Below are 26,869 nucleotides of genomic sequence, written 5' to 3' on the forward strand. Positions count from 1 at the left end.
CATAGAAATCTCAAAGATGATGGATGCATGCATGGTTGCACATTCATGGAGGTTTAGAGATTGCCTCTCCTCAAAGGAGTGTAATTAAAACTAAATATTGGAACACAGTGAAAACTAAATGAACCATTTTTAAAAAAATCTGAATTTCAGTTTATGCTGAATAATAAAATTTCATTAAAAAGTTGCCAGGAATCAGCTCCATTACATTTGTTGCTTCTTCATTCTGATTGCTTGGGTTAGATTGGTCAAATGTTACTGTCCCCCTCATTTCCACACAATATCATGTGAGGCTGATCACCAATCATAGGGAGCATTTCAATACGTTTGTATAACTAAAGGTGGTGTAATACATTGCTGAATCTAAGAGGTTTATAGTATTTATGAAATAAATGAAAGTAGCACCAAACTTTGGCTTATTCATTGATTCCAAGCCCTTTCATATATCAGCAGAATGAAGACAATAAAGTCCAAAAAAGATGAATACATTTTTACAGAACTATAGATGCATTGAGGCCTTTGTTTCGATGCTTAATAAACTGGATTTATTTCACAGATAAGACAGAAGTAATGTACTAAAGTGATTGTACTCCATTTAAATGAGTAGGGACATCTTTGAAGCTATTTTGGATCCTGCCATTGCTCTTGGAGAGTCAAAGTGATTGTTGGGGCTGTAGAAATACCCTAGAAATTCACTTGATGTTCCAGTTATATGCAACTTCATGAGAAGTTACTGAGGAGTTGAAGTGTAGTTGAGAAACCAAAGCTAGTACAAAATGTAGTAGTTATTTTACTGGTCTTGCATCATTCTGAGCACAATTTGAGCACCTTACTTATAAAGCATTACCTGGGTTGGGATCAAAAGCTTTGAAAATTTGTCTCCACCTTAATAAGTCTATTCATAGTTTCCTTTGAGGTAGTGTGTGGAAATGAAGGAATATGACATTTCCTGAGATGTCATCCAGATTGTATTTTAAACAGTCCCTTAAAAGTTTTTTGTACCTCTTGGCTGCCAACTGATTTTAGGTAAATCAGTTCTACTTCATTTTAAGTATTTTTATGGTCTTAGATTTGCAGATTCATTTAATTAATAATCCTTAATTAGATAGCAATGTAATTATATGCTTCATAATAAAATATATTTATTTCACATAGTATACCACAGAAAGCCCAGACAGCTGCCAGCCTTACCATATCTGTGTATTCTTGTTCTGTAGAATATAAGTTCTATTTTTTAAATTATCACTGGGCTTGGGAGTCCCTTTCTAGCCAACAGATGACTTAGCAATGTTTTTATAAATAAATATGTAACATAAAGATGTTTACATATTCAGATGACCATAGAAATGGAATGAAATAGGCTTATGAATCAAAAGTGGACTGACTTGCCTTTATTTTTCAGAACAGTTTAATATCCATGCTATAGGAATACCATCCTCAGGATGTAACTTTTGTCTTAGAAGTTGTTTGCTATGTGGCCTGGGGTAACTGCTCAATAATTTGAATCCATACAGCAGTAACTGCCAAGATTAAATTTACATCATTTTTTTCTATCTCTTATATTACTATTTGTAGGCTATTTTATTTTATTTTCTATGAAATAAAAGCCAATCCAGTTTGTTTTAGGAAACTGTACAGGAAAAGAGTGTTTGACAACTACTTTAAAAATCTTCATTTGCTTTTATACTTCTAAATATCATTTATATTTGCAATTCACTTCTCAACATGTTAAGACATTAATATATGTGCCGTTTGTTTAGTAGCAATATCAATAAAAAGCCCTTCATTGTATTTCTTACATATTTCAAATGTTACAATTATGCAATATTTTGGTAGGCCAAGCACATTATTACCTTGAAGAGTTTAATATTTCATATGCCAGAAGCAACTGTATCAATATTAGTACAATAAATAGTGGTAAATAAATAGCATAAGGAGGAGGAGGAGGAGGCATACATTTGCAAGTGTAATAAAGTCTTTGCAAGTTTAGTTTTGTACAATTGTCTAGGGCCCCTAAAATGATTGATTATATTTTCATTGAGGTTAGCAATAAAGCAGATAAAGAGACAAAAGCAATACTTAAGGCTTGAAAGTATCTTTTTCAAAAGCATAACAGCAATGAATGATCCTCCTGGTGTATTGGTTGATATACCTTCAGATACAGGCAATCTAATTAAGGCATGTGCTTGGTGAAATATTCACCCCATTAGGAAGGAAAACTGTGTCATTACCATTACATTGGATTGTGAACAAGAACCAGATGGCTGGAATAGATGCAAAGATAACTTGTATCTGCAGTATTGTCTCTTCTCTTCTGTATTTGTTTTCACACTCTGTTGAAATTTAAGGAGGAATTGGGAATCAAATGAGTTAGGGGTATGTAATCTATCCCCCATAGTTTGTCATGGCACTTTATCCATGGTTAACATTAAACCATGCTTAGAGTTTCATACCAAAGCAATTTTGTTTACTTTCTACCAGCAATTGGTTGGTTGAATTAGCACCAAACTATTAGATACTTTTACAGATAATTCAGCCTCCAAATGCATACTTTTAACATCGATTAATCTATCACATTAAGCGTGGTTAAAAAAAACTGTGCAATTTCTGATAACTTTTTTGAGCCAAGTGATTAGTTTCTGTATATTTTTCCCAAGATATATATATACATAAGCAACATTTCTAAACCACATTCTGGGCCTGGGGAGGGTGATAGTGGGAATCAATATGTGAGTTTCAGATGGACAAGTCAAGTATCTTAACCTAGAAGTTATTGGAGAATTCTGGGGGTGGAAGTCCACAGAGTGCAAAGTTGCCCAGGGTTAAAAACAAAACAAAACACTGCTTATCAGATTTGGCTTACTCAACAGGTGGGAAACCAGATATTGGTTCATTTTTTCCACATACAATATATTTTGAAAGCCAAGTGAAGTATCTGCATTTGTCTCTAGTTCAAGAAAGAAGTTTTTCTGCTTTCGGGAAATTATTAATGGGAGATGGCTGAACTAAAGAATAATATTGATATCCGAGAAGGCCCTCACCTCCATAATTACAGAAGTTACCTCAGAAGTGGAATGGAATGGAAAAATTATATTCTGGTGCTAACATTACTTTATGTGGAAGAAGCCATAGAAGGAAGTCTCTGAACTACATTTAAGAATGTGGAAAAAGCCCAGACTATTTTAGGCCCTAGATAATTAGCTGTAAGAGTAACTCTGAGGAATAATTGCAATCAAGTTAATGATAAGACAAAAGAAAATTGAGCTTGAGGAAGAAATGTAATTTGACAAAACTTCTCAGATTTGATCCTCCCTAGTTCTATTGTAGATAAAAGGAAAGAAGGGGAGGCACATTCAGACTTATAAGATTCTGTTACTGTGTAACCATATAATAAAAATACAATTAGCATTGATAATCATGGTTTCATTGTCTGGTCTGCCTTGAAGGGCTGACACTGTATAAGAAATCAGATTTTCGTTTGTGCCCAAGTATGAATTATTAACTGATATAGGAACTAGTGGGATGTGATCTTGCTTACTTGTGCATGTTAGCACAGAGACCACATGCTTTTTCAGTCTGAGGATTTTTGTGTGGAATGTTAGGGACCTTTCCAATGGTGCGATTCAACCGGTGTAACAACCGGTTCGGTGAGCGCGTGCACGCTCCACATTTTAAAAAGCCTAATACTTACCTACTACTGCAGCCCCTGTGAATAAAACAGCTGAGGTGCAGCAACCCTCTCTGCCACGAAAATCAGCTGTGCTCTAAACAAACGAAATAAAACTAAATAAAATAAAATGAAATAAATGAAGGAAAGAGCAGGGGCGGGCATGTGGGGCACGATTGTTGGACGCAAACCATTTTGAAGCCAGCTAATCATCGGAACTAGGGGTTCACCCGAACCAGTCTTTGGAACTTTCTTTAAAGATATGCAGGCAAAAAAAAGAACCAGGGCAAAAATGAAGTTCTAGCACTGGACTTTGTACTATATAGAGGGGATACACACATACAGGGAAAAGAATATGAGAAAGCACCCTGGCATTTTTATTGTAATTATAATTATTCATACTCAAAATTTCAACAGCATGGTTTTAAAACCAAAGTTACTATTTTAATACAAATACTTACACCTGAAGGATATTGTGGCTATTATAGTTCTAAAAAGTAGATTAATTTATAAAGTGTATCAATTTGAGGAACTATAGGCCAGTAAATGATGACATCGTGTATGAGTTAGAATCCATTAATTCTGAGTTCCAATGAGTGGACAGTCCTTCTTGACTAGACATAGGCAATCAGTCAAAAGGATAATATTAAAAGGGTTATAAATGGCTATTTCTTATGGGAAGACTTGATATAGACAGCTACATTTATACTACCCACCTCTAAGGATTTTTCCCTTGGATTAGACTGAACTTCAACATTTACTTTTGTAAAATCAATTTTATATATATATATATATATATATATATATATATATATATATATATATATATATATATATATATATATATATATATAATAATCACGTCTTGTAGTTGTTCTTTAGTTGTAGCATTTCATCTATAGGCTTGTATTGTGTCCGCGACGGACACAAACAAAGCCGATGATGGCAGATGATATATACCGAAAACTTAAGAAAACAAATATATATATATATATATATATAATTTATTATATTATATTATATTATATTAATTATATTATATTATATTATATTATATTATATTATATTATATTATATTATATTATATTATATTATATTATATTATTATATTATATTATATTATATTATATATATTATATTATATTATATTATATTATATTATATTATATATTATATTATATTTATTATATTATATTATATTATATTATATTATATTATATTATATTATATTATATTATATTATATTATATTATTATATTATATTATATTATTATATTATATTATATTATATTATATTATATTATATTATTATATTTTATTATTATATTCAGTGTAGCAAAAATTAAAGAAGGCATTTCATTCATGTCCACACAAGCAGAAGAACCACATTCATGTTCACACAAGCAGAAGAACCAGCGTAACTAGCCCAAGTGACACCTGGCAAAATGATGATGTATTGAACTATAAAGCAGAATCCAACTGTTGGGCTCGACATTTTATCAAGGACAAATTCTCAAGAACAGTGTACATTTTGCATTAGTAAAAACCTAAACATTTTATACTGGATTTTTATTTAGTATAGCTTTTGTTATTTATATAAGTGTGAGAATGAGAGAGAAAAAAGAGAGAGATCACAGATTGGCGTGATTGAATTAATTTTGCTATGATATAAAATATTTTAATTAAGGGATTAGGCAGAAATGGAATTTCACTCTCTGTTAACCATAACAGCTATATGAAATCAAGCAGCCAGTTTGGCAAGGTTAAACAAAAGACCAGCAAAAAGATGTTTTAAGAACTACATTTCTAAGATTAAACAAAGTAAGACATTCCCCCCCTCCAAGTCAGGCTGCAAGTTATTAGTACTTGTCTTGAAATGTTTATACTCTGTGAAGAAGATGGTATTTATAAATAGTCAATTACTCATAAAGTGTTCTATTTCTCAGGTGGATGTAATTCATGACCCAGCTTGTAATTTCTAGCTTCTGACACTCCTTAGAGCTATGTTACATGACACACTAAACTTCTACAGGAGGCTAATGAGACTTTGTGCACGATCATCTTAATTCCATCCCCATTGAGTGCAATATTTAAGCAAGTTCTGAGGCTTATTGAGAAGGGGCACTTTTCTTTATTCATGAGTTGGAAATGTTGAGTGATAGCAAAGAAAAACTTCTTACTACAATTAGTAATCTTGAAAATTTAACCAAGCAAATCCTTAGATTTTTGTCCCATTGAATGGGGATTAATGCCAGAAGAGGAAAAAGTTGAGTAAATACTACATCACGAAATACAAATCAGGAAACTATCCCTGCAGGTATATATTAGTTTTAGAGAATTTTGTGGTGTGAAAGTGAAGAATAGGCTTAAGCTTAACTCTAGCAAGATTGAAAGGTCTTTTCCCCACTTTTTGTGTAATTATAAGTCTTGACAAGTTATATTATTTCCATGCAATTGTATTTGTATTATATAATCATAAACTCTTGACATCCTATTATTTGGATAACTTAGAGAACTGGAAATAAAGGGGAAAATCTTATTTGGAAAAAATGCAGCTTTTCCTATTCTAATCTTTGCTGGCATTGATAAAAATAAACCATTATAATTCATTATTTTGACCCTTACTGCCAACTTTCTAAGGAATAATCTTATTTTTATTTCTCTAGAATACAGTTCACTTTTGTCTTTTTTTTTACCCAAGTAAACGAAAGTGTCTACCATCTTTCTTTACTGTCAAATGTCAATTTGCTAAACCTGCTGGTGGACATAACTTTTGCTTTCTTAATATTTAGTATTAATTCAAATGTTTCATTTTCATTATGAGTCTTATAAGTCTCCGTTGCTTCCAGGTCACAAAATGGGGTAATCTGTAAATATCAAATTGTTAGTGTTTCGAATTCCAATATTGATTTTAACTCTCATCTTTTACAATTGTTTATTCTTATATTTTCTGGTATAAACTATCTGAGACAATGTGTATCCTTAACTTACTCTCTTCCCTATTATGAGCCATTTTGTTTTCTATTGCTCTTCAATTATCAAGTGTATTTTCAGGCAATTAAAGATTAACCCTCCCTCCAATACACATTGTTTATATGAATATTGATAGGGTTTCACTGCAGCTGCTATTTCTCATTCTTCAACCCACCACAGATTTGAACAAAATTTTAATTACAAAGAAGAGCCTTGAAGATATCAAACAAGGAGTCCTGAGAGGGAGCCCTTCTCCAAAACAGAGAGAGAAATCAGGGAAGGGGAATAATGAGATGCTTACGTCTCAGCTGTATTAATTTTATGCTATAACCAACTGATTACATACCAAATGTTTACTTCTTTCAGCTTTAAATCTGAAATTCAATCATACTTTAAAATATTTTTTAAAACATTGTCACCTGGGAATTGGTTGCAACGCAAGGAAATTAAACAGCAACATGTTTTCCTGATGGATCCTGTGTTTGTTTAAGAATTCAATGCTATGAAAGCTTCTGGAGCAATTCAATATGTTTATTCATTCTATGGATTAAGATTATCAGTGCAATCCGAGGAGTTCAGTTAAATGGATCCTTAGGTAAGTATATACATAAGCATATGTAAATAATATATAATTATTTCTGCTTAAATTTCAGCAAGTTAGATCCACTTCAACTGTACATATTAATGATCTACTTCAGGGGTGTCAAACTCATGTCGTCATGGCGGTGTCACGTGATATATCTGGACTTTTTTTCTCTTCACTAAACCAGGCGTGGGCGTGGCCAGCATGTGATGAATCCAACCCACGGAGCCGGGAATTTGACAGCCCTGATCTACTCTAACAACAATTATGTTTTAATCCTGTCTTTTCTCAAAGATGCTACAAGCTGAAGATTGTATTCCTCATGTCTACTATGTATCCTGGTGCCCAACAATATCCTTGCCTCTGGATCTAGACTCATAAACGTTGCTCAGATTCCTAAAGCTTTTAATTCCTGGGAACTATAATACTCGTGCTATGGACAGTTATGTGGACCAAATCAGGACCTCATGACTACCTATGACTTGCACACTTTGGACCTATTTGTTTTTGCACGAAGATAGTGAGCTGTGATTGGGGAATGCAGAGGTAATTCCTTACATAGATGGATCATTACCTGGTCAGCCTATATAGTTGGTATCACCCATCCATTCCAGGAACACAGGGCCAGTTTAGACAACTTTCCCGTGGTGGCTTTTCTTTCTTTGATGCATTTGATATTACCTGGCAGTTATCATTGTTGTGGTCCCTGCAGCCTGAAGAGACAGCAGCAGACTTGGACAGTGGGGAAAAACATGGGCCAGTCTGGGAGTCTGGGGAGGACTCGGACCATGGTCCTGCATCTTGATGCAGAGATGGGGGCAGGGCCATCTGGGAGTTATGTGCTAACTTCGGAGCCTCCAGAATCTGACAGCAGTGAGGCAGAGGAACAAGGGGACCTTATTCCCAGTGCGTGTGTGCACAGTGCTGCCAGAAGGCAAGAACAGTTAAGATAAAAGGAGTGACTTGGGAGTAGGGCTTGGAGGTGATTGCCCCTCCCATAAGATATAATGGGAGAGCAAAGGGACAGGAACCTTTGCAGGAAGCAACGTTGTTCACTCTGTTAAACCTTGAAGCTCTGTGTGGACTTTGTACTCCGTTTGGCTTTTTACAGTTAATTGGGCACTTTAGTTGTTGACAGCAATTCAAAGGAGATAAAAGTGGGTGATGATCTTGAGAGACTGTTTGGGACTCATTACAGGCTGGGAATGAACATATCTCCCATTGTTAAAATAAAAAGAGAGTTGTTTGGACTAAGCATGTGCTTAATTATGGTCTCAGGAAGCCTTGGTCAGAACAATCATTTTGGCTCCAAGACTTCTAAATCATTCACTTAGATAAAACTGGCACCATAACAGCAAACCAGACATCTTACCCATTTAAAATTTGAAAATAAATGGAGATCATTTTTATCTTAACTTCCAAACACACATGTTTTAGATCAAGATATTCCATCATGGATGAATGCCCAATTTTCATGTAATGGAGAAATACTCTAGTTCTATCAAACACACTTTTTATGTTGCCTTTATTGATTACAGGGCAGCCTTCCATTCAATTCTTCATGAAAGTCCATAGAGGAAGTTATTCAGAACATCCATCAATCTTCACTTTCTCAGGCTGATAATTCTGTTCCATCAAAATACTATAATACAGATTAGAGACTATTGCAATGGTGATTTAATGACCTCATCCCTAGCTTCTGAGGAATCAAACAAGGCTGTCTTCTTGCTCCCTATTCAGTTTCTATATAAATGAGATATTGTGCCCTTTCTAACCAGAGGTTCATTCTCCAACCTTCCCACCATCCTATTTCAATTATTTTGTGTATGGGTGATACGGCCATTTTATCCATAACACAAGTACTGGTACCTTTCATAGATTCCTAGTTGCTTTCATATAGTGTTCTTGGGAATTTCTTGAAATCAGGTACTGTACTCAAAAACTGTGAGTATAACCTTGAAGAAAAGGAGGAAATGTTGCAGCCAAGACAATGCTCAGATAAGAGAAATCTAAGTCCAAAGCAGGAATGGAATTTGAAAAAGCATCTCTGACTTGAGTCTTTATGGTTATCCTTAGGATAAAAGTGAGGAAGATAAAGATACCTTCAGAGTCGCAAGAGACTGTTATTGTAACCCTACAATAAAGGTAGTTTTAGTATTCATGACTTTGATGTTCAACCCTGGTCTATTTTGAAGGGCAGACATAAACCAAAGTTCTAGGTTTTTTTCTAGAATGCAGTTTAACTCCCTTGTTAAATGGGAAATTAAATCAGTTAATCTAAGTATTTTGAGCTAGATGTTAACCTGATCTAAAGACCAATTGATCAGGTTAAGATTAGGTTAAGTATCTAAACATCCACTTCAACTCTTCACCCATTGGTATAATCAGTTGAGTGAACTTTTTATTAGAAGTCAAAAAGCTTCTAACACAATCTTAAAACATGTCAGTTATCAAGTCAATACCGTAATTTACATTCCTGCAGCAATAAAATTGTACAAAGTAAAGGTGTTGGGTCTATTGCTATATAGTGCACATCTTTGTGTTTATAAGGATGCCCCTACTTTAAAAGCTTTTCAGTCCCAGTTTCTGAAAGCCAAACTTCATATCACTCGCTCAACTTCAAATGCTCTTGGTTCAGCTAGAATTTGGCTACATGTTTTTCTTGGAATCCACCTGGGGTTTTGCTGCCTCAGATTTGGCTAAAATAAATATTTTGGGGTAGGCTAGGGCTAAGGTTGAACCAGTAAGCTATCATCCCTTGTATCACCCATAGTGTCTAGCACTCATAAATCTCATTGGCAGAAATTTCAGTTATTTTTCTGGTGAAGAAATTAGAATCTCACTTCTGCAAGACCCAACTCTTGACTTCTGGTCCAGTATTTGGAAGATATGTTCAGCCTTGGTAGCAAGTTTTAAGTAAGAAAATAGTTAGTGGAAGGCTACCTGTCTCTGAACCTCATTGATTTCTGTTTTAGTACACTACAGTGAATTTATTAATAACATAGTTAAATTACCGTACAAATACAGCCAAAAGATAAAATTGGAAAGATTAGGTGGGGGGAAAATCATGTCACTCGCTCAACTTCAATTGCTCTTGCTCAGCTAGAATAATTATCACAGGGTCACAACGAACCATATTGGGTTTTCTTATTTGTAGTTTAGTAAATTCAGCAAGGCTAATTTGAAATTCGTGCTTGTAACTCATTGTGTTGTTAATCTGGCAAATTACAGTGTAATGAGGATGAACTTTTCTGTTGCCTGTTACAACGAACAGCTCTAGTATCCGAGTCTTTGTTGACGGACCTATCCGTGCGTGTGTGTGAGTGTGAGTGTGTGTGTGTGTGTGGGGGGGGGGTTGGCTTGGTATCATCCCAGCCACAACTGATCTGCCCAGCCCAGCGCGTCTCTGAAACTCATCACAACAAGAAACAACAGCAAAAGAACGAGAAAACACGAGGGGGGGAGCCAACTCTCCACACACAGCCCATTTGAAGTTTTATTATTTAGATTTTTCCAACCGCGAGGAATTTTTACTTCCATCCAGGCGGTAACGACCCCGCGCGTCGAGAGAACGGGTGGGGGACTCGCCGTCAGGATAGGCAAAGTTTCTCCTCCCGCCAGAGAGGCGAGAGATCTCTATGGAGATCCCACGTTGCCACGGGAGCTGCCCTCCGCATGCAAGCGGCAGAGCGGGCGACCGCCGCCTCCAACTGGCCGTTCCCAACAGACGCGGCGGGCGGCTTGAAAGTAATTCGAGCGCACGCCGAAGTGCCGGCGGACAGGGCGGCACGCCGGCCTCGGGCGCTGATTGGCTAACCGGCTATATAGGCTGGGACGGGAGGCCGGCGGGGCTGCGTGAAATCCTTGCCTGGCTCCGCTTTGGTTCCCCTGCCAAGGAATCCCAAAGGAACGCCTTTCGCTACAGGTGGGGAGCGGAGGAGCGGGAAGCGGCGGGGTCGTTGCAAGAGAAATGGCTAACTTGCCTTGGGGGCGGGGAGGGGTGTTGCTCCGGGCAGCACTTCTTTTGGGGAACAGCCGAGCGGCGATGGGGAAGGAAGAAGGTTCAGCACTCGGAGCGAACCTACTCCACCTCCCACCCTGCCCACCTTCTTACTTTGCCTAGAGTTGTAGTTCCGACAAATCGAGCCATCCTGAACTCAACTCTTTCCCCTTCTCGCCCCCAACCCGGCTCTGAATGTGATGCGGGGCTTGGGGGAAGTTGTTGTGCTTTTGAAATAATTTCTTCCAGAGCTCAGCCGTAACAGAAGATCATCTGGAGTTTTTGTTTTGTTTTGTTTTCCCCTCTTCAAATTCTTGTTCTGGGATACTTAACTAAATGTTATTTTCCCCCACAGCAAGCTTGCATGTCTCCCAATGTCTTAATTACCGGTTGTAATAACAGCGATTAAGTAGTGACAGCGACTGACTAGGTATACCTTCTATCGAGAGAACTAGGGTAAACTGGGTTTATGCAGTTTTGAAACCATGATTTGGTAAATAAGCTCCATTGGCTCAGTGGGCTTATTTATATTCAGTCAAAACACTGTGGCTTTTTGATGCATGAATGTAGCCTATGTATCATGGGATTGCAACTTGTTTTCTTGAAAGAGATTGGCTGAGACTTGGTTTTATGGATGTAGCTATATTTGCATAGCACACTGTACTTGTAAGCTAATCAACCATACATTAATTTACTTAAGTGTGTGAACTCGGCCCATTTAGTTAGGTAATGGCATCTTGCAAACTCATACTGATTGAATAGATAAGAGATACTGCAAGTACTTTACAGAACTACAGCTGTGTGTTCCCATAAGATCTTCAGCTATATGCCACTTTGGCCAATCGAAGTCCATAGCTTTCAAATGACAAAATTACCCTGGGGGAACAATATTAATACTATCATTACCATCTTCTTTCAAAAGCTGATTGGATTTGACAATGATAGTAGATAGGGAGGTATGATAATCCAGTTCTAATATTTGGAAACTAATGTATAGGTGGAGTGGGCAATTAGCTGAATGTTTGTTGATGTGCAGTTTCTCATTGTGAAGATAATGGGAGTGCTGTGGAAATCTTGTGGAAATGTCACATGCTCGAAGATTTTCACTGATATGTGCTAAGTCAAAGAGAGTAGCAAGTTGGTTTGAAAACATAATTGGGGTTTTTTGCTTTGTTTCTGCCCCCAGTATCGGCTGCTGATTTGCAGGAAATGTATCATAGCAACAAGGACGAGGAGATGGTACAAGATGGACTCCGAGGTGCCCTGCCACTTCCAGTTGTACCCCATGACAGTCAGAATTCCCAGCATAGAGTTATTCTTGGGGAGCTGAGAGAAAATGGACAGTGTCTAAGATCTTCTTCCCATGTAAGTTGGAAACCATTTTGGATAACCAGGTGTCTAGGTGACTGAGCTGAAGGGAAGAGTGGTGGCTCAGTGTTTCTGTTTTAATCCTCACAAATTTCCAAAATATATTCAATTTTAATTCTCAGATTTGGAAGTCTTCCACATGCAGATGATGTCAAGGTACGAAAGCTTCCCTTAGCTGTGCAGGACCAGCTGAAGCTTTTGAATGCTTTTCAAGGACAAGCTGGGCATTGCAGTAGTAATCAGCAGACTACTAAGGCATGAGTGTCCATGAGCAGTGCCTCCAAATCTATGAAAGGCTACAACTACATAGCACCCAAGATGTATTTGGGCAAATGTTATTTTGGCCATGGCTCCCACTGCTTTTGAGCAGGAGCTGTGAGTTGAGGAGGATTTCCAAATTACACTCTGGAGGAAAGTAACCCTAGCCAGAGTTAACCATGGCAAATTGCAAGATATGGGGTACCCTAAAGCTGTCAGCTGTTTAGTTTTGTCGGGGTTGAGCTGATCCTGGTTCATTTCCCAAGCATTGTCAAAGTACTTGCACATCACCACTTGGCCCAGGACAGAGATGTACAGTTGTATCATTAGCATTCTGTTGACAACTTGACCCTCTGCCAATGAAGGTCTTCTTCCAGCAGTTAAATGGCAGGCCTCTCTCCACCATCACTGAACCAGCCTTGGAAATAAGAAAAGCACCGAAAAACTCTGCCTTCCATTCCCAGCCAGTCAGAAAAATACCACAATTGATGGTATTGAAAGCTGAGACCTCCTGAGGTCATCTACAAGCATGGCCAATGCCATCTTGTTACTACATCCTGACATGAAGCCCAAATATAATGGGTCCAGAGTCTCTGCTTCCTCCAGAAGGAAGCTATAACCTACCACTACTCAATCACCTTTCATCAAAAGAAAAAGTTGGAGACAGGATGAAAATCGTCCAGTACTTTGTGTTCTAGTAATGTTTTCTTGAGAAGGGACAAGATAATCACCTCCTTCAGGGCACATGGAATCATCATCCCCTTCTCAAGACAACATTTATAATTGCTTGGAGCCAGCTACAAGTCACCTTCCAAAAGGTCCTGACCAATCAGGAAAGACATGGAACTGACACACAGGTGACAAAATTCATTAACTCAAGTATGCTATTCCCTTCTTGGGTAACTGAATCATACGGTTCGGTTTGCGGTTACACAAGATCCAGATTAAGACATTCTGTGGGTGGTTTGGTGATTGCTGGAAATAAGTCTACTTAACTGAAAGCAACTCAATATGTCCCAACCATATTATTGCTATTTGAACTTTATTATGTTATTTTTTTAAAAGCCTTTTCTTTTTAGGGGTCTAATTTCTTTTTAAAATAACAGAATTTAATTAAATCAACCAATTAAATCAACTTCCCATCCTGAAGTTTCTTAAATTATTTTCTTAACTTTTCTATTGATATTCTTGGTCTAGATTATCAAAATTATCCTGGATGCCAATAACTTACAGTAAATAAATGCTTTTCCATTTCAGTTAGAAATATTTAATAGTGTTTATTTTAAAAAATTTAAATTATTGACATTTTCTGTGGTGTCAAGGTACTGCATTTTTTGCATCTTGATAAATGAGATTATTCATAAAATATCATGAAAACTGAACAACTAGGTATTCTGCAAATAAGCTAGTTGGATGAGAAATATGTAAACTAAAGAAATGCTAGCGAATATTTCATTTTCATAAGTGATTGAGCAACATTCTTGTAATATACATAATACTTGGACCCAGTGATAATCAGAGTGTTAAGGGACTGTTAAAAATCATTGGAACGCAGGTCTAATTTAAATTTATGTGGTCTTTAAATGGAATGACTCTACTATTAAACCTTAATTACTAAAAACAAACTCCAGGATGTAAAGAGATTGGCTGCATTCTTACACTATTTCTTCATTTTGGTTGGATTTAGAAGTTGTCTAACTTAAATAACTCTAGTAGCTTATATTTTTAAAATAATCACAAAATGAAAAAGAAACACGTACATCTAGAATAGCCAAGTCAAACAATAGTTTCTTAAGGAGAATGCACAACTTCCTATTTCCAGACTTAAGTCAAGATGACTTAACCACTGCCAGTGAGTCAGGTACACACATGCACATCAAGATCAGAAAGTCATGAAATACCAGAGGCTATTTATATTAAAAATCCCATATACTATACACAGATCAATGGCTATTGTACTTCTGTATATTTTGGCTTTGCATATAAATCTAGTCTCTTCACTAGATTTAAATTTCTTTAAATTTCTTTCTATGCCTTCATGTTGTTTACAGTTCCCTCAATATTCAGATACATTTAACACCATCTCTCTTACTTATATAAACCCCTCAAAATAACTTTATGCATTTTTAAAGATTCACTGAGAAAGCAGTGGTAGTTGTGCATTCTCCTTAAGAAACCATTGTTTTGACTTGGCTATTCTAGATAATTACTGGCCTGTTTCCAACCTTGCTTTTCAGGGAAAATAGTTGAGAATGTGGTGGGGCTGCAGCTGTACATCTTCATTCCAGGCCACGAAGGAGATGTGGTAGAAGTTAGACTTAAACCCTATAAGATAGAGTGGTTGCAGATTTTAAAGTTGACTGATTTCAGTCCAGTTCTGGATGGGATTATAATCCTCTATTCTCAACTGGCATATAACTTGAGTGTCTTCTTAGTCTTGTGACTCTTGCTAGATCAGTAAGGGGAGATCACTGTCCAGAAACCTTTTGTGCAGTTGCAGCTTCTGTACCAACTGTTGCCATTCCTGGAATGGGGTGCTTTGCTCATAGTTACTCATGCCCGTGAAATTCACTGTACCTGTTGCTATCCTATTCAGAAGCTTAAGAGGTGCCACATATGGTACATATTCCAAAGTTCTATAGCAATAGGGGCTGTCATGGTTGATGATTAGATTTTGGATAAAATTCAGGGAATCAGTTTTCTCTTTGAAGTTTCACTTCTATATAGCTAAGAACCTGAATATTTCTAAGACTGCTTACTTCAGACTGAATCCAGATATTCCAAACTGTCCCATCTTTATTAAACTTTCTAAGAAAACCACCAGAACATTATTCTATCAGACAGTGTTCAAGGACAAGATGGAAAATTATATTATTTCTGAGATGTAGGTATATTTTGTTGGATATTATTTTGTGCTATTTTACTTACTGTATAAATAAAAAAATAAATATAATGAACAGTTAAGGGAACTAGGTATGTGTGACCTAATGAAGAGAAGGATCACAGGTAACATGACAGCTCTCTTCCAGCACTTGAGCAGTCATAGAGATGAAGAGGTTGACATATTCTCTAAAGTAGCTGAAGAAGAACCAGAAGCAATGGGTGGAAGCTTGTTACAGAGAAATCCTACCTGCAATTAAAGAGAAATTTCCTGGCAGAGCAGTTAAGCTTGTCCCTCCACTCTAGAATTGTGGGCGCCCCATTGCTGGAGGTTTTCAAGAAAACATTGGCCATTCATTTGTCTGGGATAGTATAAGGATTCTTGCCTTGGGCAGGGTGTTGGAATAGAAGCCCTATGATTTGAAATTGGTTATTGTAAGCCACTCAAACTCTCAGCATAGACTCTCTTTTACTAAACTGTAGTAAGTAAATAAAACAAAAATGAACATTGTTTGGCCTAGTGATTTCTTTCTATTATTCTTATGAAGTTATAATTTGAGGAATCTTTAATATCCATCTCTGCTTCGTCCAGAAAAAATATTCAGCATTTTCCAGTGAGTTAGCTTCAGAACTGAAAGAATGTGTTAATTTCCTATATCACAGTGACCCAGGTCTATGATCTAAACTGGCTGCTTCTGATCTTGGGCTGATGGAATTTGAATTATGGGTCTATCATAGCCATGCAGCATGATCTATAGCCAATGATGATAAGAATTGTGGTCCATCAATATTTAAAGCCCAAGGCTGATCTGAATAATACTGCTTTAATTTTTTTTATACAGTACTATAGTCATTATCTGGAAGTTGAGTCATGGCAACTGGACTTCTTTTCTGTTTGGTTTAAAACGTTTTGCTGCTTATCCAAGTAGTTTCTTCAGTGTATTCTTTTGTAGGGACCTTCCATGATGAGACCAGTGTCTGGATCTGAAAATGTTTTTCCTATGAGTGGCAAATATCTAATGCCAACCTCTGTGTCATCCAAGAAAAGCATTACTGTTTCCATAGATGAAGTGGAAGAGAGAAGCAAAAATAATTTTATAGGTGCAGAAGTGGAATATAGTATGTGTGAAACGGAGACCAGTACAATAAAACCTAACCTTCATCTACTGTTGAACTTAAGTACAGGTAACAAATCATTAATTTAATAGGGAAAAGATTTTAACTTCTTGTGTTATATGTTGCCTCTTAATGAAAGCAACATTTGAATGTTAAGGAGCACTTTTTGAATATTTTGCTGGTCTAGTGTCTCCAATGTTGGTGGATAAGTCCCTGCAAAATGAAGATTGTGAGGGTAATGAACTGGGCATGACTATGGATGAATATGCCGAAGATATTCATAATTATTTAAGAGATGCAGAAGTAAGTAAACAGATTTGCTATACTCCTGTCTAATATTGTCCTGTGGATAGTGGATATGTAACATGTATGCTACATGAATTCCAATCTTCCTTTTTGACTCTGTCTCTTAAACCTAATCTTGGAGAATGTTTCCTTATTGTGTAATATTCCTAGAAATAGCTTCCCATTCTATCTGAAAAAGCTTTAAGATTGATGTTATTGGTTTTGCATTTTATAACTTGCTAAGAATGTCTAGTAAAAGAGGATATTTCAGCTGTATTGTTTGCATAGCTCTATATGCGCACTGCTGCCTCTGCATATTTTAATTTCTATGGCCACCTACTTGTGAATGACTCTGGGGGGGTAGTAGTTTTGAGAGACAGTTCTTCATTTTACCACTACGGACTCTTTATTCCCTTTTTCTTTCTCTGTACTAAGGTAAACTAGAAGGTAATCTTCTAGTTTAGATAACATATATGTGACAAAACAGATTCTAATTAACTGAAAACAGTATTCTCTTATTTTCAAGACACCAAAATGCTTCTGTGGCTATGCTACAGATGATTTCATGTTGGTTTGGATAGTTTTGGCTTAATTTGAAAAGAACCAAAATGTTTTCTGGACCTATATTGGGCATGAAACAGTGAGAAAACCTACCATTCTTAAAACAAAGTAGGGAAGACTGTTAGGCTTAATCATAAATGCTTCCCAGAAGCCATCTTTGCCAAACCATTGTGTACCCTCCTGTTCTCTAATCATGATTGGCTCTGTTATCTTAAAGGCAACACTTATATATTTGCAACTCTCCAAGAATATAGGTGTACTACTTCCAGACTTTTCACTTGGTGTAGTTTCTGCCTCATTTTATCATTCAACTTATAAAACTTTTCAATATTTAGGGGAATCTGCCATTTCAAAGTTAGTGGCAATTCTTTGAGCCATCCACATAAACAGCAAATCTATTATCCATTTAGAGGTTTCCAGAGAAGCACTCTAGCACTCCAAAATGCTTTTTTAAATCTTAGCTCACTGGATCCATACATTGCTGCTAAGACAATTTACACCTTATGCAATATGTGGCACCTATCTTTGTGACTTTGCACCAACAATACAAAGATATAGGGCAGTGATGGCTAACCTTTTTGGGCTCCTGTGCTGAAAATTGTGAGCACGTTTGTGCATGTGCACTTGCATGCCAGCACCCAGAAGGCAATGCGCCTGCCCCCATGACCCCTGTTTATAATGCATGTGACCCTTCCCGCACACCATGCATCTCTGCGCATGCATACATGTCTCCTGCATACACCCTCACCCCCGTCCATGTGCGCCATATACCTGACAATCAGCTGTTGGGCGGGAGGTGTGCATGCATGCACAGTGGGGCTCTTTCGGGTGACCTCTCGCATGCCGGCAGAAGTGGTTCTGCGTGCCACTTCTGGCACGTGTGCCATAGGTTCTCCATCACCGATATAGGGGATAGCGAACTCCTTAGGATCAAGTTGAATTTGACAAATTGTAACAAAGAAGGAACCAAGAACAATTTCAACATGGACAAATGCAAAGTCCTGCACTTGGGTAGAAAAAAAATCAAAAGTTACACTGTAGGATGAGGGAGTATTGGATATACCTACTTTATTCTAGTGCATATAAAAAAGTAATTGGCTACCTTCATCACAAGCTAAATATGAACCAATTATGTGAGGGAGCTTCAAAAAAAAAGCAAATGCAATCCTATTTCCAAATATACATACAGAGCATCCTGTCAGGATCAAGAGAAGTCATTCCTCTCTTTCCTATTTGGGTCAGATCACAACTAAAACAGCCAGCCATCAACACATTCTAGAAAGGACATTGGCAATCTGAAGGTGTCTTCATGAGAGCATCTAAAATGATGAAAGGCCTGGAAGGGGGGGGAAAAGGATCGCTTGGAATAGCTTCCAAGAATGTTAAGTTTATCATGGACAAGATGAGATAGAATTATTCAGAGTGGTTCCAGAAGACACAGCAAGAAATAGGGGACTTAAATTACAAAAAAAGTAGATATCAGGGGGGAAATGCCATAATGGTAAGGAGTGTTCAACAGTGGAACAGATTGACTTGGGTAGTGACAGACACTATTAGTGGAGATATTTAGACAGAGGCTTGGATGGTCGTCTGTTGGGGTTGCTATTGTGATAAATTTCTGCATTGGGCAAAGGACTCAAACTGCATAGATTCTAAGGTTCTCTCCAACCTTTGTGTTGTATGATTGGTAGTTATAATAAACTATTTTAGATATAGTGGTTCAGAGAGCCACAATTATACCTCTCCCTAAATCAGCACTTTTGTTTTTTCATTCAGTCCAAGAGTCCTTAACATCTGCCCCAAACTGGTAAGGGGAGATGGAAGAGTAAACTTTTATTTCTTATCTAATGGCTCCGTCAGCCAGCATTCTTGGAACAACTTGGAACATTCATAGACAACTTTCCTGATAGAATGTAATCAGCATTCACACATTATATTAGGTCACAACTATATACTGAGTGTCACAATTAATTGATATCGTAGCACATTAAACTAAAGCCAAGCCAAACATATTATAGCTTAGTGCAATACGTGTAGAAGATATATTCCCTTTGCTTATTCTAAAGCTAAATGCTTTGTATATAGGTAAGATACAGGCCCAGACCATGCTACATGAGAAAGCAGCCTGATATAACTTCAGGGATGCGTGCCATCTTAGTGGACTGGCTAGCAGAAGTTGGTGAAGAATACAAGCTTCAGACAGAGACATTGTACCTTGCTGTGAACTACTTGGACAGATTTCTTTCTTGCATGTCGGTTCTCAGAGGAAAATTGCAACTGGTAGGAACAGCAGCAATTCTCCTAGCTGCGTAAGTATGTTTATATAAAAGACAACTTGTGGCAGATGACTGTTCTTGGATAGCTTATCAAGGTGATAGAAATGGCTGCAAAAATGCAACAAAGCATTGGTATGCTTCTAGTTTGGTTCCATATTTTTCCCAACCTCCGTTTCCAGCTTCTACTATTCTGCATCAAGGTTTAAAACAATCAGAATTTTGGAGGCAGGGGTGGGATTGTACGGTTCGGACCGGTTTGGGTGAACTGGATGTTAGGTTTTCATCTGGTTCACCAAACCGGTATTTCAACCGACTGGCTGGCCCCACCCACCCTGCCTCGCCCCTCCCAGGAGCCTCCACACAGCCTATTTCCGATGCAGGTAAGTGCAGGGTCTGCGCAGGAGGCTCTGGGAGGGGGAAAAACTGGCCTTCCGGAAGTTTGGAAACAGGCCTGTTTCTGGCTTTCTGGTGGGCCTCCAGAGCCTGGGGGAGGCCATTTCTGCCCTCCCAGAGGCCCAGGGGAAGCTTGGGAAGGCAAAAAACGGCCCTCCCGGAAGTTCCTATAGGCTATACCCACCATGGCCACGCCCACCTAGCAACCGGGCAGCGAACCAGTTGCTGGGATTTTTGAATCCTACCCCTGTTTAGAGGGGTTTGCAAGGGATACTTGTCTTTGTGATCATGTGTCAGAACATATACTCTTATGAAAGCATTTTGAACATCTCAGCCTGTCTGGCAAGCAGAGAAGTTACATTCACAACACATCCTGCCCATCCTATCCTATGCTAGAGATAAAATCTGATATTGGATCCTCATTTTGGATCTGCACCCTAACTTGAACTTTACCTTACATAAGCACATGTTGACGATTTTGACAAGTCCCCAGGGCAGGATTAAAAGAAAAGCTGTTTTGAATGCAGATTGCTTAGCAGGCATAGTTCCTACTTTACTGTATCTTGCATTTCTGCAAATGCCTACAAGACATGGCAGACAAGTCTAAGAATTTAATATCAAATTCCCTAGTTTTTCTAAATTTATATAATCCCTTAATATTCTATAATGTTAACTGACACATTAATGTATTTGTTATATAGACTACTTAGATATTAATATATTACAGACTCATGCATTAATGTTTATAAGAAAATGAAAAATGAGTCATGAATTAAAAACATTGTTTTTGAGGGGTAGGAGATAATGAGGTGAACAAACTGAGTTGAGTGAGAGATTTTAGCTGGTACAAATGATTGGATGACAGTAGCTATAAGTGGCTAAAGTAGCGAACTAGGAAAGTTTACAAACATAGCCCAACCTATCTTGTGGGTTGTTGGTAGGAAAAAATATGTTGGCGGAACTAATCACATTGAGCTCCTATTTGAAAGACAGGAATTAAATTAAATGAATAAAAGTAAGATCTGCTCTATAATGAAAATGTAGCTCAGGTACATTTTTATTTTACATTTTAAAGATTATAATGCTTACACCGAGTGGTTGTCATGCTTGCACCGAGTGGTTGTCATGGATTAACTGGATGAAAACACACTTGATACACAATGAATTTTTCTACACCCTTCCTTTTCCCAGGAAATATGAAGAAATCTATCCCCCAGAAGTAGAAGAATTTGTGTATATAACAGATGACACTTATTCCAAAAAGCAACTGTTGCGAATGGAACACCTGCTTCTTAAAGTACTTGCTTTTGATTTAACTGTGCCAACCATCAATCAGTTCCTCCTTCAATATTTACAAAGACACAGTGTAAGTCTTAAGACGGAGAACTTTGCAAGGGTAAGTTCTTTGCTTTATAGGTTATTCTTTGTTTTGTAAGCATTTAAAGGACATCTAGACCACAAAACAAATAGCCACCTATTTGCATTGTGATATCTCTTTTCAAGATATAGATGACCTGTTATGTTGAAATTACATTTTTAAAATACAAATGGATACTTCAGTGGAATTTCTATCCAGGTGTGTTGTATCTGATTAACAGAGTTCATCTTGGTACTTCTAAAACAAGTGAAGTCTGTATTACTGAAAGGAGAGATTTGCAAAGGAGAGATACAGAGCTACACTTTACTATCCAGTCTCAAAGTCTTGGCTGTGAAAACTGTTCCCAAAATTGCTATTGAATTATGAACTCATCATGTTACAGAAGATGGAATTGTCACAATGAACATATTGCTGTATTGAACTAATCTGATTTAAGCTGAAATCAAATAGGATTTGAATTCAAACAAATCTAATTATAGTTTTAACCCTGTCAATTTATTGCATATTATTACTAAGATGCCATTGGTCTTAGTACAATATACTGTACTGGTACAACGTATTTCATATTTGTGCCTTGGGATAATTTGAAAGAAGTGGGGCAGAACCAAAATAGTGAGCATTGCCCTCAACTCTCTTCCCACCCCAGGGATAAGTAGGGGAGGGACAAGAATACCATTTGCAAAAAAACAGAAATTCCTTGCATGAGCCATTGAAGAGCAATATGAAATAAAATGATATCATTTAATAAAAGTATCAGCAGTCAAGGACAATACAACGATGAAAATACCGAATTGGGCAAAGTTAAAAGAAGTACTTCCTTTCCATTGTTTAGAAAGTGTTATTTTGCTAATGATCATAAGCAAAGTGCAACAAAAGGATGGAAAAGGCTTGTTAACATTTTCAGCTGAGCAGGAAAAATCAGTGTAAATATGCTGAACCATTAGTAATATTGATATCTTTCATCTTTCCTAATGCTCCTTCCTTTAAAAAAAATATTCTGTTCTTTTAGTACATAGCAGAATTGAGTCTCCTTGAAGCAGACCCATTCCTGAAGTATCTGCCCTCACAAATGGCAGCAGCTGCTTATTGTCTAGCAAACTACACTGTGAACCGGCATTTCTGGGTAAACGTTTATTTTAAGTTAAAGGGGGTTGAATATGTCTGGGCATTTTTCAAGAATGAACTATGAAGGATAAGAAGGTTTCTTACGTTTCCTTTAGCAGCATTTTTTATTTTATTTTAGTAACCAGCTTCAGAAATGGCTACTTCAATGAAAAGATCAGTACTATGACAAAACAATTTCCAATGTTTGTTATTTAGGCTATGCCTCTAAAAAGAATGTTTACAGATTTTAGCTTGGGCTCAACAGCTGTTTATTTCAGCACCACAGGTTTTGTTCTGGCATCTTGTTCAGTATTTTATCTCAAACCGTGCAGATGTGAATTTGTCATTGCTGGAGTGAGGTGAAGTAAAGCCTGGGAGTAGCAATTTGCTCCAAATACGGTCCTAGTGATACAATTCTGTGTTGGGTTTCTTCAGTTTTATATCATGAGAATGTTCCCATTATGTAGGGCAAAGACCCTAAAAATCTTCAGAAATTTCCTTCCAGATATATACTTTAAAACTCAAAGTATAATGTTTAATGTGTTGGAGAAAATTATTAATTATTGAGGAGGAATTATATGAATTTTATTTAATTAATCCAATCAAAATTAGAAGTTAAATTATTGCTTACTACAAAAGCCCTGCCAAACCTGACAATATGATAGGATAATATGACCAAAGTTTCATAATAAATGGGGTAAATAGTATGTGCTCTTCAAAACTGAGCAAAGCTTTTTGCCTATACGAGCAGCTTGGATTGATTTCTTTCAGGATCCCTATATAATGTTTTTAAGGCAAGGCTGCTGAGTTGTACACAGTCTGTTCTAACTTAATAGCTGATTCAGCATAAGTTTCTTTCCAGGTCCTTTCTTGTCTCTCTGAATTTATTTGTAGTACTGAAGCTGTAACTCTGTCTTCTCATGAGCAGCCAGAAACTCTTGCTGCTTTCACTGGATACTCACTGAGTGAGATTGTGCCTTGCCTAAGTGACCTGCACAAAGCATGCCTCGATGCGCCTCATCGACAGCAGCAAGCAATAAGGGAAAAATACAAGCTGACTAAGTAAGTTCTTGGGTCAGCAGCTGCATCTTGTCCTTCTAACCACCATGCCAAATTTGGAAAGATGGAAGCAATCTAATAGAACTCAAAAACTGGAGAGCGGGGTGGACACAGGAGATGGCCTTTGCAACAGTGCACAATGTTGGGCCAAAGTTCCCTTCATCCTTGGTTATACCTATCCAACGTAACATAAATTGGAATTCTTAGGTTGCTTGCATTTATTCAGACTGAAAACACTGAGCAGACAGCATGTATCCATTCCACGCAGCATATGGGTGTCAGATTCACATGTATGAATTTTTATTTTGCTAAACTCATTGTCTTTCTGTTGATAGGGAACCTCTAGTTATTCAAGGTAATAAAGTTCCCCCACTATATACTTATTGAATACACCTTTGAGATGCATTAGTTACTGATGTTCATATACTTTGAAATTAATTATAGGAATCTGAAAAATTACTCTCATTTCTTCCTTGAGTATTCTCCTAAGTGATATATATTCAAAATACAGCATCATTTTAAGTATTAGATAAATATCATAAAGCAATATAATAAGCATCAGTTCCAAAGATGCCTAACTCTTGCAGACAGAATATAATTTGGGAATGGTAGAATACCTGCAGATCAGAAACATAGATCTTCCAACATTTATTCCTGTGTGGAATTCTGCAATTAAACCATGTGTTTTCCTGGGATTCTGTTTGTGCCTGGAAAAGATGCAGCTACTTTAAAGCGATTCATACAAGTGCTGTGTTCTGTTTATGGATGGTCTGATGCACATTCCCGAGAAGGAAAGTGATGTCTTGTACAACCCTGGTTTCAGCGATCAAACCACTGGTCTAGAGCACTGGAACTTAGAGACTGTCATGTTCAACCTGGGATCAATAATAAGTGGCTTCCTTCTTTACAGATACATGCAAGTATCCCTTCTGGAGCCACCAACTGTTCTACCTCTACACTGATTTGCAGCATGCCCAGAAAAACACAGAAGCTGAAGCACTTGCCTCCTGATCAATAGAGTTGATCTGGCCAATTTGTTATTTTTATAGGGCACTGCAGGTCATGTGTCTAATCTGCTGCTAAAACTATTTTTAGATGATCTTCTGATCTATAACTACTGTATATTGTAGTATTGTATTGTAGTTTTTATCATTAACTAAAGATACTTTTAATAAATATCTTCATCTTCAAAAGGAAAAAAAAACCTTGGTTATTAGCTTTGTATATCTTCTTTGCTTTTGAACAGTTTTAAACAGGTGTGGTAATGAAATTTGCCAATAAAATGAAAACTGGTACTACATCTTAGGGAGAAATGGTGGAGAAAGACTTTATTTAATAGTTTAGTTTGACCTAAGTGGATAACTCAAGTTCAAATTCTCCTTTCCTTTTCTCATCTCAAGATAAAGCAATTTAATCTCTACTATAATTAATCTGTCTGTGTTAGGTGACAGTTCTCCAACAGAACCAGACTGTTATCCAGGATAGTCACCTTCTAGAAATCAAAGCTAGAAATAACATCGGAAGCATTCAACAAGTAAGATGCTGGTAATGGGAGAATTATTAGTACTTATTTCATGCTGGAAGAGAGCTAGAAATTCCTATCTAGGGAATACTGTAAACAGGCATTTTATAGGTATACATTAGGGATTATGTTGTCATTTCCTTTTGGCTAAAGTAGTGACACCTTTTTTCAAAGTTGCTATTCATGAAAAAAAAAGTATTTTGAAGCTGATAACCATGTTCATTTGGAAAGGTAAAAATTCCCTTGAATCAAGCCCACCCTTTGTGATTACATGGACATTTTCATTTAGTTCACTTGACAAAATATAGGAAGTGGTTTGACATTACAATAATATTGGTAATACTAATGAAAATTAAAGGATCAAAATGCCCTATGGAAATAACAGAGTCTAAATGAAAATGACCACTACAGCTACCTGATATCCTTCAAGCTGACAACATCAAGCACACTGAAGTGAAGAAGGATAGAAAGGAATACAAAACTGGGGGGGAATACCATCAAGGCAGTTAACACCTGGGCAATTCCAGTAATTGTTCCAGAATAGCAAATAGCAATAGCACTTAGACTTATATACCGCTTCACTGTGCTTTACAACCCTCTCTAAGCAGTTTACAGAGTCAGCATATTGCCTCTAACACCCTGGGTCTTCATTTTACCAACCTCAAAAGGATGGAGGGCTGAGTCAACCTTGACCTGGTGAGAGTTGAACTGCCAAATTATTCTGCTGGTAGTCAGCAGAAGTAGCCTGCACTCTAACCACTGCACCACCATGGCTCATATCTCATTGCCCTTAGGCAAAATGTATATATGGGTCAGGAAGCCATAGTGTGGACAAGTGAGACAAGACTATATACTCTTATTAATTCAAACTGTATGCTGAATGTATATTAAGGGGAGATGGATGGGAAGAAGATATGTAATTTTAAAATAGGAAAAAGAAACATGGATAACTATATTGATGACACTACTTTGACAGTTAAAAATGCAACAGATCTGCAAGCTCCAGTAATAAAAGTCAAATAACACAGTGAAAAAAATGGACTAGAATTAAATATAAGGCCAAACTAAATTGCAACAGGTACAACAACCTTTCTTAGAACTGAATGTTTGCAATTATTTCCTTTCATATGAATGTAAATGAATCCCATAGGCTAAGAAGCAATAGTACTAATGTCACATCATACATAAGGGCTGGGAATGAAGAAGTAGAATTTCCACTACTGTCTTTAAAAGGTTGATACTGTTTACTAGATGGGCAATATTCCACTTACAAAGAAATAATAAATCACACTCAACTGCATGAAATTGATAAAGGATTTTTATTTCAGCCTTTGCTTCGAGAGGAGACATTTTTAAATTTGCTAGCTCTCCTCCTCACAGTCAGATTCAGAGTTTAGTTGAAACTAGCCCAACACAGACTTTGATGGGATAATTTCATGATCTCCAATA

At 37.0% G+C, this 26,869-nt stretch overlaps 1 protein-coding gene across 1 annotated transcript; it reads left to right on the forward strand.

Moving 5' to 3' along the window:
* The first annotated feature begins 11,081 nt into the window (after positions 1-11,081).
* On the forward strand, positions 11,082-25,024 carry CCNA1 (cyclin A1). Its single transcript, XM_026681895.2, has 9 exons — positions 11,082-11,145; positions 12,407-12,585; positions 16,680-16,911; positions 17,030-17,145; positions 19,774-19,997; positions 21,549-21,753; positions 22,745-22,858; positions 23,768-23,901; positions 24,809-25,024. The coding sequence occupies exons 2-9, from the start codon at positions 12,430-12,432 to the stop codon at positions 24,858-24,860; spliced, it is 1,233 nt and encodes a 410-aa protein (XP_026537680.2). The 5' UTR covers positions 11,082-11,145; positions 12,407-12,429; the 3' UTR covers positions 24,861-25,024.
* Positions 25,025-26,869: the final 1,845 nt, after the last annotated feature.

This window comes from Notechis scutatus, chromosome 5 (genome assembly GCF_049901735.1).
Source record: "Notechis scutatus isolate UNSWTSFEM ecotype Mainland chromosome 5, rNotScu1.2, whole genome shotgun sequence".
Taxonomy (NCBI): domain Eukaryota; kingdom Metazoa; phylum Chordata; class Lepidosauria; order Squamata; family Elapidae; genus Notechis; species Notechis scutatus.

Bases quoted from the DNA above. Each gene is read 5' to 3' on its own strand.
- CCNA1 (XM_026681895.2), top strand. From the start codon at position 12,430: ATGTATCATAGCAACAAGGACGAGGAGATGGTACAAGATGGACTCCGA. The intron at 16,912-17,029 runs GTAACAAATCAT...TTGCTGGTCTAG, and splicing joins ACTGTTGAACTTAAGTACAG to TGTCTCCAATGTTGGTGGAT. The intron at 23,902-24,808 runs GTAAGTTCTTGG...CCTTCTTTACAG, and splicing joins GAAAAATACAAGCTGACTAA to ATACATGCAAGTATCCCTTC.